Raw genomic sequence first — 16,052 nt, forward strand, 5'->3', positions numbered from 1 at the left:
GACTGCCAAGTATATGGGAAGGACTGTTGGAGGGAGGCCAGGAGAGGACTAGGGATGTTAATGGGGAGGGCATCGGTCTTGGAGGTGTTAATTTTATAGCCGGACAGCTTGCCAAAGGAGGAGATAAGGGCGTGTAGGGAGGGCAGGGAAATCAGTGGTTGAGTGATGGTAAGGAGGACGTCGTCTGCGTAGAGGGCGATTTTAAATTCCCTGTCGCGCAAGCGCACCCCATGGATGTCCGGATGAGCTCGGATAGCGGCCGCAAGGGGCTCTATACACAGAGCGAAGATCAGCGGGGACAACGGACATCCCTGGCGTGTGCCGTTGCACACAGGGAAGGAGGAGGATGTGGCGTGGGGGAGTCGGACTGCAGACATCGGGGTGGAATACAGACCATGAAGGGCAGTAATAAACTCACCCCGGAAGCCCAGGTGGTCCAAGGTGGTGAAAAGGAACGGCCAGAGAAGGCGATCAAAGGCCTTTTCGGCATCGAGACTCAGGAGGAGCATGGAGGAGTTTTGTCTATCGGCAACATCAATCAGGTCAATCGTCCGGCGGGTGTTGTCTCCTGCTTGGCGGCAAGGGACAAAGCCCACTTGATCATGATGAATGAGCTGCGGAAGCCAGACATTGAGGCGGTTGGCCAGAATTTTAGCAAAAATTTTTAAATCAGAATTGAGAAGAGTGATGGGCCGATAGCTAGCACATGCTGTGCCGTCCTTTCCCGGTTTAGGGATAACAACAATGTGTGAGTAGAGCATAGTGTTTGGGATGGGGTCCCCTTGGAGAAACGAAGCAAACAGTTTCAGGAGGTGTGGGTTGAGGACCTCTCCAAACGATTTGTAGTACAGGTAAGGGAACCCATCCGCACCGGGAGACTTGCCGTTGGGCAGAGCTTTAATAACCTCCTCCAGCTCCTCGGAGTCAATGGCTGAGTTCAGGTGGTCCCGGGCCTCCGAGGGGAGGCTAGGGAGGGGGAGAGTAGAGAGGAACGAGGAGATAAGTGACTGCCTTTCGAGAGGGTCTTCGGGCAGGGCGGAGGGGAGAGAATAGAGAGAGGTATAGTAGTCTCGGAAGAGGTCCGCGATCCCATCCGGGTCGTAGACCTGGTTGCCAGACGGGGAGCGGATACTAAAAGGAGTAGTCTGCGCCTGGCGGTCCCTAAGCTGTTTTGCAAGGAGTGTATGGGCCTTATTACCCCTCTCGTAGTAGAGGCGTCTAGAATAGTGCATGAGCTTTTCGACCTGCGACATGGCCAAGTCTTTGAGCTTTGCCCGAATTTCTACAATCTTTCGCAGGACCGGGAGCGTGGGGCGTAGAAGCATTCGAGTCTCCAAGGACTGAAGGCGGGCCCGCCAGTGGGCCTCCTGTTCTATCCTATTTTTCCTGAGATGGGACGCCAGGGAGATGCAGTGACCCCTCATGACCGCCTTGTGTGCCTCCCATAGTGAAGCAATGGAGGAGACAGAGTGATCATTAAGGGAGAAATAGGCAGACAAGTGTCACTTCAGGACGTCTCTGTGCTCCGGGACCTTAAGAAGCCTCTCATTCAGTCGCCAATGGCATCTACGCGAGGCTCGGTGGGAGACAGCTAGGTTCAGGAGCACAGGTGCGTGGTCCGACCAGGTGATAGGTTCAATGTGGGAGGAGGTGAGGGTGCGTAGGGCGAGTACGTTACCAAAGAAGTGGTCCAGCCTGGTATGCGTCTTGTGGGGTAGCGAGTAGAAGGAGTATTGACGGGCAGAGGGGTTGTGGATTCGCCAGAGGTCGAAAAGCTGAAAGGCGCGGACGGCTTGACGGAAGCTTCGCGACTGCTGGGAGATCCGAGGGGGGAGGAGCGGGGAAAAGGGAGCGTGTCTGTCTGCAGTGGGAGAGAAAACAAGGTTAAAATCACCACCAATTATCAACATAGTGTCACGGAAAGGCTCAAGAAGTTTACACACCCTGCGGAAGAAAGCTACTTGTTTGACATTAGGAGCATACAGGTTACAGAGAGTGAGCTTGGTTCCGGAGAGTGAGCCGTGTAAGATAACGTATCGACCCTGTGGGTCGGTGATGTCTTTAAGGACTTGAAAAGGGCAAGAAGTCCCCAGCAATATGGCAACACCCGCCCTTTTTGTGGAAAGGTAGGCATGATAGGCGCGGGGGTACCAGCGCTTAGCGAAGGCAAAAGAGGAGCTAGCCTCAAAGTGCGTTTCTTGCAAAAAAGCGATGTCCGCTTTAAGGCGGCGCAGTTCCTGAAGGGCGAGTCTGCGTTTAGCCGGGGAGTTCAGGCCCTTAACATTGTGGGTGACTAGCTTAACCATTGTCAAAGGGGCGAAGGAATGGTGTCGTGTATGGGTGAGGTGGTCCCAGGGGGGGGGGTGTGGAGCAAGTGAGGACCCATAGGAGCCAGAGAGCCCTCCCATAGTGAAAGAGGCCAGCAGAGCGAGGAGAGACAGCGTCCGAGAGGGAAGTAGAGGAAAAGAGGGCGGGGGAAAGCAAAGAAGAAGAAAACATGGAAAAAAGAAAAACATAGAAAACAATTAAGTAACCATACGCCAGGCCAGGCGTGAGATACCAGACCATGGCTGAAAAAATGTCAATCAGCTACGAACACAATCCACAATAGTGGAAAATAAGTAATGAGAATGAACAAAGTGGTCCACTTGTATCCAGTGGGGAACGTGGGAAAAGCCGGGGAGCTCAACAACAGGTCAAGCCCCGGGCCGCCCGTTAGGGCATGCAATATTATGAGGAGGGGCAGCCACGGCGCCCGGCACCAAGTGACGGGGCGCCATGGGTACCCCCCAAGGCAAGGGTAGAAATAACCTGCAGCACCGCTATAACAGCAAAATGGAAAAAAAAAGACCAGTGCAATGTAAAAAAGCCAATAAACCCCTAAAGAGGTATCCAGATAGGGGTGGGGCAAAAAGGGAGAGGTGGGTAGGGTAGGAAGGGGGGATGGAAGCGGGGGAGCGGGGGGCTGGGTAGGGTTCAGCTTAAATAAGAAAAACTGACCATGATGCAGAAGAGGGGGGGAGGGGGTGGGGAGGAAGGTAGGGAGGAGGGAGTAGGGTAAGGCACAAACTAAAGGGAAAAAAAAAAAAAAAAAAAAAAAAAAAAAGGGGACAACATAGGACAACACAAGCAGCCCGGTAGGCAACCACAAATAATGTAACCGGAATAAGCAACAGTCATGGACCCAGAGAGACGGGTCTTGAGAAGGAAGGTGGGGACTCCTAAGGAGTCACCTCCCTACAGTTCCATCCAAGGTCTCCCATCAGTCAGGCTGGATCAAGGCGGGGGGGAGCAGAGCTGCGGGTCTTCTTCCCCCTGTGCCGAGCCGGAGTCCAGACACGCGGCAGCGGGGGGGGCGGAGCGAGCTGATCCCAATCTGGCAGTGATGGAGGTGAGATCTGGAGGGTATCGCAGAATTTAGGGAGGTCCTCAGGGGAGGAGAGGGTGGCAGAGCGTCCGTCCTTTCGGGCCGTGAGAGAAAAAGGGAAGCCCCAGCGATATAGAATCCCGCTGTTTCTCAGGGTGTCCAGAAGAGGGCGCAGGAGGCGCCGTTGCAGAAGAGTAATGCGGGAGAGGTCCGGGTAGAGCTGAACTTCACATCCCTCAAAGACAATGATGCGTGACAGTCGCGCTTTGCGCATTATGTCCTCCTTTGTAACGAAATCCGTAATACAGCAAATAATATCACGGGGAGTGGCAGAGCTTCCCTTTGGGCGCAGGGCCCTATGTGCACGATCCATTTTCAGGGGGGAGTCTGCTGGGAGACCCAGGATTTGGTTAAACAACTTTTGGAGGGTAACATGTAGGTCCTCGGTTCCGGACGCTTCGGGGTAACCCCGCACCCTGATGTTGTGGCGGCGGCCACGGTTGTCAAGGTCCTCCAACTGTCGGCGCATTTCTCTAATAGCTTGTGTCTGAGCCTCAGAGGTGTTGCGAAGGTTAGATGTCAGCGCCCTGGTTTGCTCGTGGTCAGTTTCAAGCAATTCCACACGGTCAGCAATGGCCTTAATATCATTCCTCACAGTAGCAATTTCAGCCCTACACGCAGAGCTGACCTCAGATATCAGAGCCTGGAAGTCCTGCTTAGTGGGCAGATTTTTTAGGTATTGTGCCCAAGGGGCAGAGGCATCAGGCGGGGGAGCAGGGAAATCTTCCATGGAGGAGTGAGAGGAGGGGGAAGACCAGGGGCCACCTGGAGTCTGCAAAATGGCGGGCGTCAGTGTAAAGTCAGCAGGGGACAGGTGAGGTGAGGATGCAGGGGCGACAGGTGGAGGGCCCGGCTGGTGCTGAGCTGTGGCACTGTGTATGGCAGCCCTCTCCTTAGATGCCTGCCTGCGGGTGAAGGGCCGTTGCTCCAGCGGCGGGTACTGCGCCTCATAGTCAGAGCACGTGGGGCCGGGGGAGAAGAAAATGGCGGACTCACCCCTGATGTCTTGCAGGCTGTCACCCTGCCGCCCGTGACCGGTGGAGGTAGCGGGAGCTGTGCGGTCCCGGGAGTCTGCGGGGTCTTGTTGCGGCTGCTGGCCGGCAGAAGCGTCCACCTCAGGCCTCGCCGACGTCACCGGCGGATCAGGCGCCATGTTGGAGCGCGGCGCGGCAGGTGAAGACTCCGGGGCCAGGAACCGGAGGAGCGTCGGTTGCGCCGAACGGCTTGCCCGGGAGGTAGGGAGGGTCTTGGGGGGCTTCTGGTGTCGCCTGTTCCCCATAAGAGAGCGGGGACCAGGGTGCTGCAGGCGTGTGAAGACAGGCGGCCCGGGAGCTCAGAGGAGACGCGTCTTCACTCCATGAGCTTCAGGCCACGCCCCCCGGTAGCCTAGTTATCACCCCCATCAGGCATGTCCCTGGTAGCCTAGTTATCACCCCCATCAGGCATGTCCCTGGTAGCCTAGTTATCACCCCCATCAGGCATGTCTCTGGTAGCCTAGTTATCACCCCCATCAGGCATGTCCCTGGTAGCCTAGTTATCACCCCCATCAGACATGTCTCTGGCAGCCTAGTTAACCCCCCCATCAGTCTTGTCCCTGGCAGCCTAGTTAACCCCCAAATAAAAAAAAAATAAACATCCCTCTCACCTTTCCTCCGTTCCCACGCTGTCCAGGTCCTCTGTGCCGGTCTTCTCCTGCAGGGGAAGAAGCCGGCATAGACAGCATCCTCCTGTATCCGGCAGCTGTCACAGACACCGGAGGATGCTGTGTATGCCGGCTTCTTCCTCCTCCAGAGCGGCGCGCATCACAGGGGAGCTGCGGGCCGCATCGGGAGGTCTCAGGGGCCGGATGCGGCCCGCGGGCCGGAGGTTCCCCACCCCTGGTCTAAACGAATCAGCCTGTGAGGTCCCAGACATCCATTTTTTTATGCACAAAAGTCTCTGTGTGTGTCTGTATTGCATCAGTATTTCCATGTATTTTATCATCCATTTATTAAAGCTTAACTTAGATTCCTGTTTGGAAGAGACAGCCCCTAGCAAATACATCGGAAGTACGACCGTATTGCGGATGCATTGCTGTGAGCGTGTGTGAAACCAGCCATGGGAATGGATGCATGCACAATGGAGAAGTGTTAAAACTAGCTTTATATCTTAGAAAATATTTGGACATATTATATATCATGAGTCCCCATAGATAATTATTGCTTGTATGTTTCGTTGATGCTGCCTGATGCCCCTGACAACATCTTATTACCCAAGCAGGTGACGCTAGTTGCTCACAGACAGCTATGTTATATTACTGGGGAGAATTGGCACTTCCAGCATAACTGGTGGCTTTGGCGACGTTTATCTAATATGCATACTCTATTCACATTTTAGCTGAATGATGGAGTAACAGTGTGATTCAGTGCTGAAGCTGTAGATAGACCAATATGGTGAGGAATAATCTCATCTCATGTTCGAATCCAAAACTTCAGAAACATGTATAAAAAGCCAGTTATCTAGATTTGGAGGTGGATTGTGAGCAAGTCTGATGCAGATTTTGTAGCAGATACCATCTGGGCATTGTGAATGAAGCAGCAGTATGATGACACAATATAGAAGTTTGTTTCTTAGGGATTTTGGTATTTTATTTTGTTGTGATTACACAGAGAGATTGGCGGCCAGTGGCAGATTATCTTTCCTTATGTTAAAGACTGCGATCAGCAAGTGTTTGCTTGCTCATCTGCTGATCCCTGGCTCTGTTATACTGAGAGATATCTGCCTGATTTGTTAGATCATATCTGTGTAATAAGACCTTTAGTCATTTATTGTGTGCAGTTTAAGGGTCCTATTCCACGGGCCAATGGGGGCTTGATAATAACTCTAAACGAGCACTGATCTGCTAGATCGGTGCTTGTTTACTGGGCCTATTCCATGGCCCGATTATCGTTCAACAAGGGCTGCATTGACATCGTTATCAGTGTCCTTGCAGCCCTTGCTTAAACTTTATACATTACCTGTCCAGGTTGCAGGGCTCCTCTTGCGGTCTTCTCCCCGGGTCCCTCGCGCTCCAGCTTCCTGTCTCTGCTCAGACACGCTGCTCTGAAGTTGGAGTGCGCGGGACCCGGGGAGAAGACCGCAAGAGGAGCCCTGCAGCCTGTCTGGATAGGTAATGTAAATCGTCAGTTGCCGGCCGCACACCGCTATTACACATAGCGATCGTTGTCATCAGCTGATCGTTGTATTTATTCCATGGAGCGATAATCTGCCAAATCAGGCCGATTATCGCTCCGTGGAATAGGCCCCTAAAGGAGAAGTCCCATGGAAGGACAAAAACTGCCAGCAGGCTGCTGGGGGCACAAAAATAATAGACCTGAGCTCACCCATCCTTGTGGCACCGATGCGCTGGTCCTGTTCGCAGCAACTTGCATCAGAGGCACGGGGACAGGTGAGTTCAGTTCTTTATTATTTTCCTGCCCCCACCAGCCTGCCTGCAGTTTTTGTCCTTCATGGGACTACTCCTTTAAATCAGGATCATGCTGTGACAGTCACTTGACACATAGTTTAGTACTTTTTTTACATGGCCCATTATGGGACTATGCTAGGACGCAAGCAAGAGCCGATCTGCAAGATCAACACTAGTTTGCTGGGCCTTTTGATTGATTTTAAGCTGCATCCAATGATTGAAAGAATAAAGTGAATAATAAAACTCACTGAGTACAAGCTGCAGATTTTAAAGGGAACCAATCACCCAGAAAATCAATGTAAAGACAAGGATATGTGCTGATAGATCACCCAGCACACTTCCCAAATATGCCCCTGTAACCTCTGTGCCCCCCTCAATTAGACAGTAATCTTACTTTGTTCAGGTCACGCGCTGTATGTAAATTTTTGCTAAGTAGTCCTGGTGGGCGTATGTAGTCCTGGTGGGCGTATGTAGTCACGGTCCTGGGGAGTATCTAGTCACGGTCCGGGGCTGTAATCACGCCCAGAGGGGCGTGATTCGGAGGCTTGCGGTCCAGTGACGTCATCCGGCGGCTTGCGTTCCGCGTCGCGGCCGCGCCGACGTGTTCGGGAACCCGCGCATGCGCAGTACGGCGGGAGACGACGCTGACGTACTGCGCATGCGCAGGTTCCCGAACACGTCAGCGCGGCCGCGACGCGGAACGCAAGCCGCCGGATGACGTCACTGGACCGCAAGCCTCCGAATCACGCCCCTCTGGGCGTGATTACAGCCCCAGACCGTGACTACATACGCCCCCAGACCGTGACTAGATACGCCCCCGGACCGTGACTGCATACGCCCACCAGGACTACATACGCCCACCAGGACTACTTAGCAAAAATTTACATACAGCGCGTGACAAGAAGAAAGTAAGATTACTGTCTCATTGAGGGGGGCACAGAGGTTACAGGGGCATATTTGGGAAGTGTGCTGGGTGATCTATCAGCACATATCCTTGTCTTTACATTGATTTTCTGGGTGATTGGTTCCCTTTAATGTAAAACCTGTGCTGTTTTCACACCTCCTTTTTTAAGTATGTGCAGTTGGCTGTGTTTTATCTTTTGGGTGAAATAGTCAGACTAGTGTGTTTCTCACATGTAAATACATGTGTGAGATCAGTGTAAAGGTGTCCATAGCCTTTAGATTTGCATGGAGATTTGTGTGGTTTTACATATAATATTGTGCTGATTATCAGGCAAAGGTCACTGAGCATTCCCCTGGGTTGTATCCAGGGGGCACCTGAACCCTCTCAGCCATCTGTACTGACCAAGAGCTCACATGGTGGCTCCTTCTGTGATTTATTATTGATTTTGTATTTATTAATATAATTTTTTTTTAATAAGGCTAATTTCACACTGCATTCTTCCATCCATTACAGTTTCCATTTCGGCACTCATAATTCTAATGTACAGAAAAACGCGGTCAACACCATTTTTTATGATGCTGCTGTATCTGTTTTTGCATCTGTTTTTTTTTTTTTTTTAACGTATACATGAAATGCATAAATAACGCAGTTTGAACCTAGCCTAAGGCAACGGAAATATGCAGGAAAACCTGCACATGTCTCATGCGTTATAAACGCTGAAACCTGCAGTAATATTGGAACACATAATACCCCATGAGTGTGCTGCAGCTTTAACAATCTCAAGCAAGCCTTAAAGGGGTATTCCACTCATTTTAAACTTTTAATATATAGTGCATAACTTGCTCCCCTGGTGTCCTCCTAAGTCCTCTTTGGGTCCACTTCTGAGATGGACAGTGACAGCCTCTTAGCCAATCTTAAACAGACTGCCACTGACAGACAAGTCTGTCTCGGAAGGGGGGCCAGAACATTCAGTAGGAAAGATGACGCAGGACACCAGGGGAGTAATTAGTGGTGACAATAGCATGTTGCCAGGGCAGCAACATAATAAATGTTTAAAGTGAGCAGAATCCCCCTTTAAAACACAAATGTTCAGTCACTGAAGTTGTCTCTAAACTTCTATACAATTGCATTTATAACTGTTGTCCTAGAAATTATCTCTGTTTGGTCATTTTCCAGCTCATTAGTGGATGTCTGTATCAAGAGGTTTTATATGCACCCTCTTTAGCAGAGTTTGCAAATCTTAAACTTAAAAATATTATGTATTATATTTATTGCAGAAATTGTACTTGCATTTATATGATATTCATGGCTGTACCCATGGCAACGAGGACGGAAACTTCCATTATATACATTGCTAGCTACAATCAGAAAACTGGAAAATGCCCAATATGATGAGGGTCTGTAATTATACCGTGTGTCTCTTGTGTTATGGCTGTACAGCATTGCTTGGCTTAGAACCTCTTTGTACAATATATGCTGATTTATAATTGTGATCTAATGATGTCATTTCTTTCTGTAGGCAGGTGGTGTACCAATGCACTTAGGAGAACTGCTGTCCGTGAGCCGAGAATCACAGCAAACGGTAAGTGCATGGAACGATTTCATACATTATCTGTCTAGTCTGAAGAATAACAGGGAAATCACTAAAACTACTTAGGATCTAGTGACAGTAGATCCAGATTTCACTTCAATGTTGATTTGCAAAGGCCACAGTTTGCCACTCCTGCTCATAGTAGTTTAGTAAGTCATAGGCTACTAGGTAAAGTAAAATATTCATGTATTTTGGTTACATTATTATGGGTATCTTTGTAGGGAACTGACATAAAATTCTTTTTTTTGCATATCTACAAGTATTGCCTTGACCATAAACAGCATTTCCTATTGACTATACCAGCAATCGAGCATGGGCATCCACCTCTCCACAATGAATGGGGCACTATAGATGTCAAATACTGGGCCCTGTAGGTGTTTTTCTGTATTTAGCAGTGGTAAACATGTAACCCCTTTGTACGGTTCTAAGAGGATTTTTTTTTTTACTAAAGTTACATAGCCCTAGCTAGAGTCTCCTAGAATCCCATTAGTTCATAGAATCTATAGACACATGCACTGATCATCTTCGTATATATTTTATTCTTTCTTTCCCTGCTTTTTTTTTTTTTTTTTTTTTTTTTAAGAACACTTTTGTCACATGTCAAAGGGACTTGTCAGGAGTTTTGTTCAGTTGGGGTCTCAAAGATCAGGAAAGCACGCTGGGAGATGGTGCAATTTATTCTCAGCAGTCTCCATCCAGATAGCTCCATTCTAAGTCTATGGGGCCACTGGATGGAGAGGATGGTTGGCAACAGGGAAATGAAGTGTGCTACCATGCTTCTCCCTGCTTATTCTCCTGATTGCTGGGGGGACCCCCAGAGATCAAAACTTTTGACATGTCAAAGGATTTTCTAAATGACTGCCACTATTTACCTAACTGTCTAAACATTCGTCATTACAAGTTTTCTACCATTCTGTTGCCACAGAGGGGTTTTTACTCTATTACCTAGCTGTCTGTCCTGCTGCTTCTTCTGACACTAAACTAAATGGATTCTCCAGTTTCTGGAAAAGGGTATACATGTTACTAATAAGAAACAACAACATACTCCACAATTCCTCATGGTCTCTGCAGCCATTGACTGATCTCGGCATCATGTACTGAGCAATGGTGCCAGCACTGGGTTGCCAATGGTGCCATGACTCCTGTGGTTACTTTCTACAATTAGTAATCTCATGTGCCTTATAAAGATGGTATGACTGCACCACTGACACTGTGGTAGGCACTACTCGCCTGCTACAGTGCTGTTTTCTAGCTTGACGTGGCCCTCTCGGCTCCCTCCTACCCTAAACTCTTATGTCTCTAAACAATGCTGTTACATCCATTGTGAGCCAGCCCCGAGCTGGTTTCTTAAACATTTTTCTATCAGAAAAATATTAAATTCGGCAGGTGTCTTCACAAAACAAGTGTGTGCAAATATATTTCTTTGAACCTGGCCCATCTGCGCCAGGAAATGCAAGGTTTGCAGCTTCATAAGTGTGCCCCTACTTTTAATTGGTCACTCGCATAGAGAGAGAATGTCCTTTCTCTAGTACAGGTCAGAGCATGACTGCACTGTTGTAGCAGAGGGGAGAAGGTTTCCTAATGGATTTTTGGGTTGCAAGTTGTGAAATACATTGACATAAAGTACACTTTTAAAATAAAAAATTAAAATCACAAGAAGCTTCTATAATTTTTTTTTTTTTTTTGGCTGCTTTGTTCACTGTTTTTGTGGCCAACTTATTTGATACATAGTTCAGCCTGTCTAGCCTATGTTTAGACCACCTATTAGTTCGTAAACTATGTTGTATTGAAGCCAAGCCTCTTTTCTTGCCAAACCATGTCCCCTTGTCAAGGGATAATAAATGTGGTTCATGGCATGCCTTTTTTTGGCTCAAATTACACCACAAAACTGGCATATTTGCAATAGTAAATGTTCTGATGCATCTTTAAAGAGACTCCTGTCTCAGGGTAGCATAAAATAGTGACAGAGAAGATGAGCAGAGTGATGTATCACCTACATTGTTCTGTTCAGCTGATTCAGAGATATCTTCCTGAATAACATGGACAATAAGTAGTCCTCTCCATTATGTGCATGAGCCCAGTAGTCCTGAATATTCATGAGAAGCAGAAAACTCCGCCCACCAGCTGCTGATTGGCAGTTATCTATCCATGCTGTGTAAAGGCAGACAGCTGTCAATCAGCAGCTGGAGGACGGAGGAGGGGTGTGGCAAGAATCCTATTCTCCTGTATATTAGGAGAATGTTAAAATTATGTATATAATGCACCGATCTGTTGGGCATTTCTGTCACTAGTGTATGCTGCCCCCAATTAAAGCACCATAAACCTAGTTACGGATTCTCTTTAAACAGTATTTTTTTTATGTACAGGAGCAAAATGCCTCTAAACACAGTAACCATAGGACATTGTGCTTGGAATAAAACATAACAAATCCAAAAATTCTATGAAACAAAATGCTTCATAACTGTTACTTAGCCAAAAGAAGCCACAAAACTCGACGTGTGATTGAACACTTTCACATGACTGTATGTTCAGCATTGTTTTTAGATAAAACCGAGACATGAAGTATAAGTCTGAGGCTATGTTCCCTTTTGGGAATATATCAGGGGAGCGCGGCCATCTCATTTAATAGATGGCCGATAATAAAGATCATGTTCTTTATTAGCGGACGTCTATTTTATAAGACAGCCGCATTTCCCCCTGATATGTTCCTGAAGTGTGAACATAGCCTCAGGCTACATTCACCTGTTCAAGTAGTTTTTCAGGACCGCAATCATTGTCCGTGATCTGCAAAACAATTGTCCATAGTGTATCCACAATCCATATTTTTGCGGATCCATAAGGTGATCCATAATTTTATTGGACGTTAGATGTTTCTTTCAAAACATCTACAAATTATGGCACCCCCATAGACTTCTTTAGGTTAATTCGTGCTGCCATTAAGGCCTTATTACATGGAACGATTTATAGTTTAAAAATTCGCTAAAACGATCGAAATGAATGATCATAATTACACCCAACGACGAAATGACGAATAAAAAATCGTTCATTTTGGTCTTTCAACATGTTGAAAAGTTATCATTGGTAGTTGGCCGGTCGTTCGCATATTTGTTCATGCAATAAGTTGTTTGCCGATTAAACATGTTGTGTGGGCTGTCCTGCAGGAACGATTAACGTCCATATAACGACGTGAGGGTACGTTCACACAACGGATCTGCAGCAGATTTCTCACTGCGTATTCACAGCAAGCTCCACTGCGGATCCCTGCCCAGTAAACCCTATGGGCAGACAAACTCGCCCCGTTAACCCCCCCGGCCGCCGGAGCCTATACTTCGCCTGGTCCCCACTCCGGCTTGCTTTGGGGCTCCCGGTGTCTTCACATCCCACTCAGCCAATCAGTGCACTGCGGCGGGCTGGTGCACTGATTGGCTGAACAGGACGTGCCGAGAAACCCCGAAGCAAGTAAGAGCGGAGACTAGGTGGCCGGGTGGTTAACATTGCGGCTGCGGACAAACTCACAGTGGGATGCGCATCCTGCTGTGAGTTTGTCTGCCCATAGGGTTTACTGGGCCGGGGTCTGCAGCGGATCTTGCTGTGAATACGCAGCGAAAAATCCGCTGCAGATCCGGTATGTGTGAACATACTCTATAAATGATTGTTCATAACAGTAATCAGTGAATGTAATAACCACAGAATCATTTGCTAAAAAATTGCTAGTTATAGTAAATCTTTGAACGATAATTGGTACGTGTAATACGGCCTTTACAGCCAGTATTAGGGTGTGTCAGTAATTTTTGTAGCACTGATTACAGATCCGTAAAACTACGGACAGTGAAAACAGCCCAAATGAGATCAATAGGCCCTAAGTTTGTCCATAATTGTAGACCAACTTACGGAACAAGTGAATGTAGCCTTGTACCTCCTCTTTGTATCTGCTCCTGGCTTTGTCTCAGAAAAAAAAAAGTGTAGTGTATCTGGTTATAGACCTAGGTCACACCAAGTCGTTTTATGCATTTTTAGACCAGAACCAACATAGAATTGAGAAGAGCATATATATAAAAAATATAATATATATATATATTTATTTATATTTTCCCCTTGAAAAGCCACATCAAAAACTGCACTGTTAAAATAAAACAAACAACAATCTAATATGATATATTTGCATTTTATTTATTTATTTTTATTTTTTTATTCTTTACACAATGTTTAATTAGGTTCCCTGATAGGTTTACATAAGGGTCTATTTACACAGAAAGATTATCTGCCAAAGATTTGAAGCCAAAGCCAGGAACAGACTATAAACAGAGATCAGGTCATAAAGGAAAGCCTGAGATGTTTCCTCTTTTCAAATCCATTCCTGGCTTTGGCTTCAGATCTTTGGCAGATAATCTGTCAGATAATCTTTGTGTAAATGGAACCTACCTCTCTTCTATGGCAATAGTATAATTACCAGTACTTTGCCAGAAACTGAGGGTGCGTTTACACAGAAAGATTTATCTGACAGATTTTTGAAGCCAAAACCAGGAACAGAGTATAAACAGAGTACAGGTAATAAAGGAAACATTGAGATTTCTCTTCCTTTCAAATCCATTCCTGATTTTGGCTTTCAAAAAATCTGTCAGATAAATCTGTGTGTGTAATTGCACCATAAGTAACCAGTAATGACCTCAGCTGATAGCTGTTTTCTCTTGCTTGCAGCTTCAAGTGTAGGATCCTGCCTGCCAAGTAGGTAGGTATATTTTAGCAGGTGTTCCTACTCTTTAGTCCATGCACAATGAAGAGTATCCAGTTATTATGAAAGGAACGCTAAGTAGCATCCCTGTCTCTCTCTTTTTGTTAGGCTATCATCGAGTATCTCTCAGGTCTGTGTGATCAAGTCACTCGGCTTCTGCTGAGCAAGTGGAAAGGTAAAAGCAGGGAAGCCAAGAACAAGCCAGTGTTCACATTGGGACTTTTCATTGATATGCAAAATTAATCATTTTTTAATAGAGTAGAATTACTGCCCTGCTGTACATGTTAAAATGAACAGGCTTACAATTTCTGTCCTATAAATTCTCAGCATAAAAAGTATTGAAAGTATTTTGAACATTTATTATTGCATATAAAGTCCATTCAATACCTGTAAGCTTAGGAATATTCTCTAAAAAGCTTTATCTTCTACTTCACAGCATCCTGCCTTTATAAAGTATGAAGAAAACCCATCTCTAGTGAAGGAAACATGGCGGATAAGAGAAAACTACAGGGTAAGTCACTTTGTTTCACAACTTTACCAGAAGTGTGGCAGATAATGGACGCATGGCTTTTATTACGCATTAGCTGTTACAATTACAGTGGTACCTTGGTTTAAGAGCAACTTGGATTAAGAGCGTTTTTAGTTTAAGAGCTCACAGTTTTTCAAAATTGTGACTTGGTTTAAGAGCATTGCTTTGGTTTAAGAGCTCCCTGTACTGGGTGGGAGGGGGTGTGGGGGAGGGGCATGATCTGCATAGTGTGGTCTACAGCACTGTACTCTGACCCAGGAAGTCTTCCTCACCTTCCAAATCATAGCAGCTCAAAATCAGGCTGGCGCTTACATCAGGGGACAGGACTGTGGAGGTAATCTCTTCATAGCTGTAACCCCTCTCTCCCCAGGCAGAGTGCTGCATGTATGTGCCCACATATTCCCCGCTCATTCCTTCATGCTCCCTGCAGTCTCTGTCAGCCCTTGTGTTTCCCATCCTCTCCATTACTGTACAGCAACTTATAGTATCACATATTCTGCTGTTTCTGAAAGTTTCATTTGTTTTACATGTTGTTCAGAATAATAAATCATTATTTTTGGTGTGTGGAACCAATTGTCTATGATTTCTCATGGGAAAATTTGCTTTGTAGTAAGAGTGGATTTGGATTACAAGCACAGCCCCGGAACGAATTATGCTCGTAATTCAAGGCACCACTGTAGTTTCTTGATGGTTTTCAGTCATTACTTGGGAACTCACTCTTAGGCGATGTTCACGCAACGTACAGACAACAGCCACTGTTTGTCACTCAAAAACAATGGCCGTTGTATTGCGTCTCAAACAACGGCCGTTGTTGCATTGAAAATTGAATTTAAAGAGGGCCTGTCACCCCCGGTGCCGGGGTGACAGGCTCCCGACCCCCTGCTAGAGCCCCTCATACATACTTGATCGCGGGCGCCGCTGAGATGAGTCCGACGCTCATAGAGAATGAATGGTGAATCTGACGCTCCATTCATCTCAGCGGCACGCGCGCCGGGTTTTCCCCGGGGATATCTCGGTCCCGGGACCGGCCGAAGAAGCGGGACCCGACGTGATCAAGTAAGTATGAGGGGCTCTAGCGGTGGGTCGGGAGCCTGTCACCCCGGCATCGGGGGTGACTGGTCCTCTTTAAATCAATACACAACGGCCGGAAATAATTGACATGTCAATTATTTCAACAGTCATTGTTCAATACATTGTGTGAACAACAGCCATTGTTTGCATTGACTTCAGTGCAACCCATTTCACTATAAAAAGAATGGCCATTGTTTTAATTTAAAACAACCGCCGTTCTTTTCATAAAAATTATGTTGTGCGAACATAGCCTTAGGCTGCATTCATACATTCAGTAGTTTTTCAGGGGTGTATATGATGGCTGCAATCATCCACAATCTTTGTTTGCAATCTGCAAAAAAAATCATCCATAA

The 16,052-nt window shown here is 46.9% G+C and overlaps 1 protein-coding gene across 8 annotated transcripts in view; it reads left to right on the forward strand.

The window, feature by feature from the left end:
* CNOT3 (CCR4-NOT transcription complex subunit 3) overlaps nt 1–16,052 on the forward strand; it is a 58,317-nt gene that overhangs the window by 11,173 nt on the left and 31,092 nt on the right. For 6 of the 8 annotated variants that reach the window (XM_069948587.1, XM_069948586.1, XM_069948585.1 and 3 more), the window contains 4 exons: nt 9,296–9,358; nt 14,066–14,096; nt 14,208–14,274; nt 14,536–14,610. In XM_069948587.1, the coding sequence (XP_069804688.1) occupies nt 14,586–14,610 (25 nt within the window). In that variant the 5' untranslated portion in view covers nt 9,296–9,358; nt 14,066–14,096; nt 14,208–14,274; nt 14,536–14,585. The remainder of the gene's footprint in view (nt 1–9,295; nt 9,359–14,065; nt 14,097–14,207; nt 14,275–14,535; nt 14,611–16,052) is intronic. The other 2 variants (XM_069948583.1, XM_069948584.1) reach the window with 1 other exon arrangement.

The sequence above is a fragment of the Dendropsophus ebraccatus genome, chromosome 12 (genome assembly GCF_027789765.1).
Source record: "Dendropsophus ebraccatus isolate aDenEbr1 chromosome 12, aDenEbr1.pat, whole genome shotgun sequence".
NCBI lineage: Eukaryota > Metazoa > Chordata > Amphibia > Anura > Hylidae > Dendropsophus > Dendropsophus ebraccatus.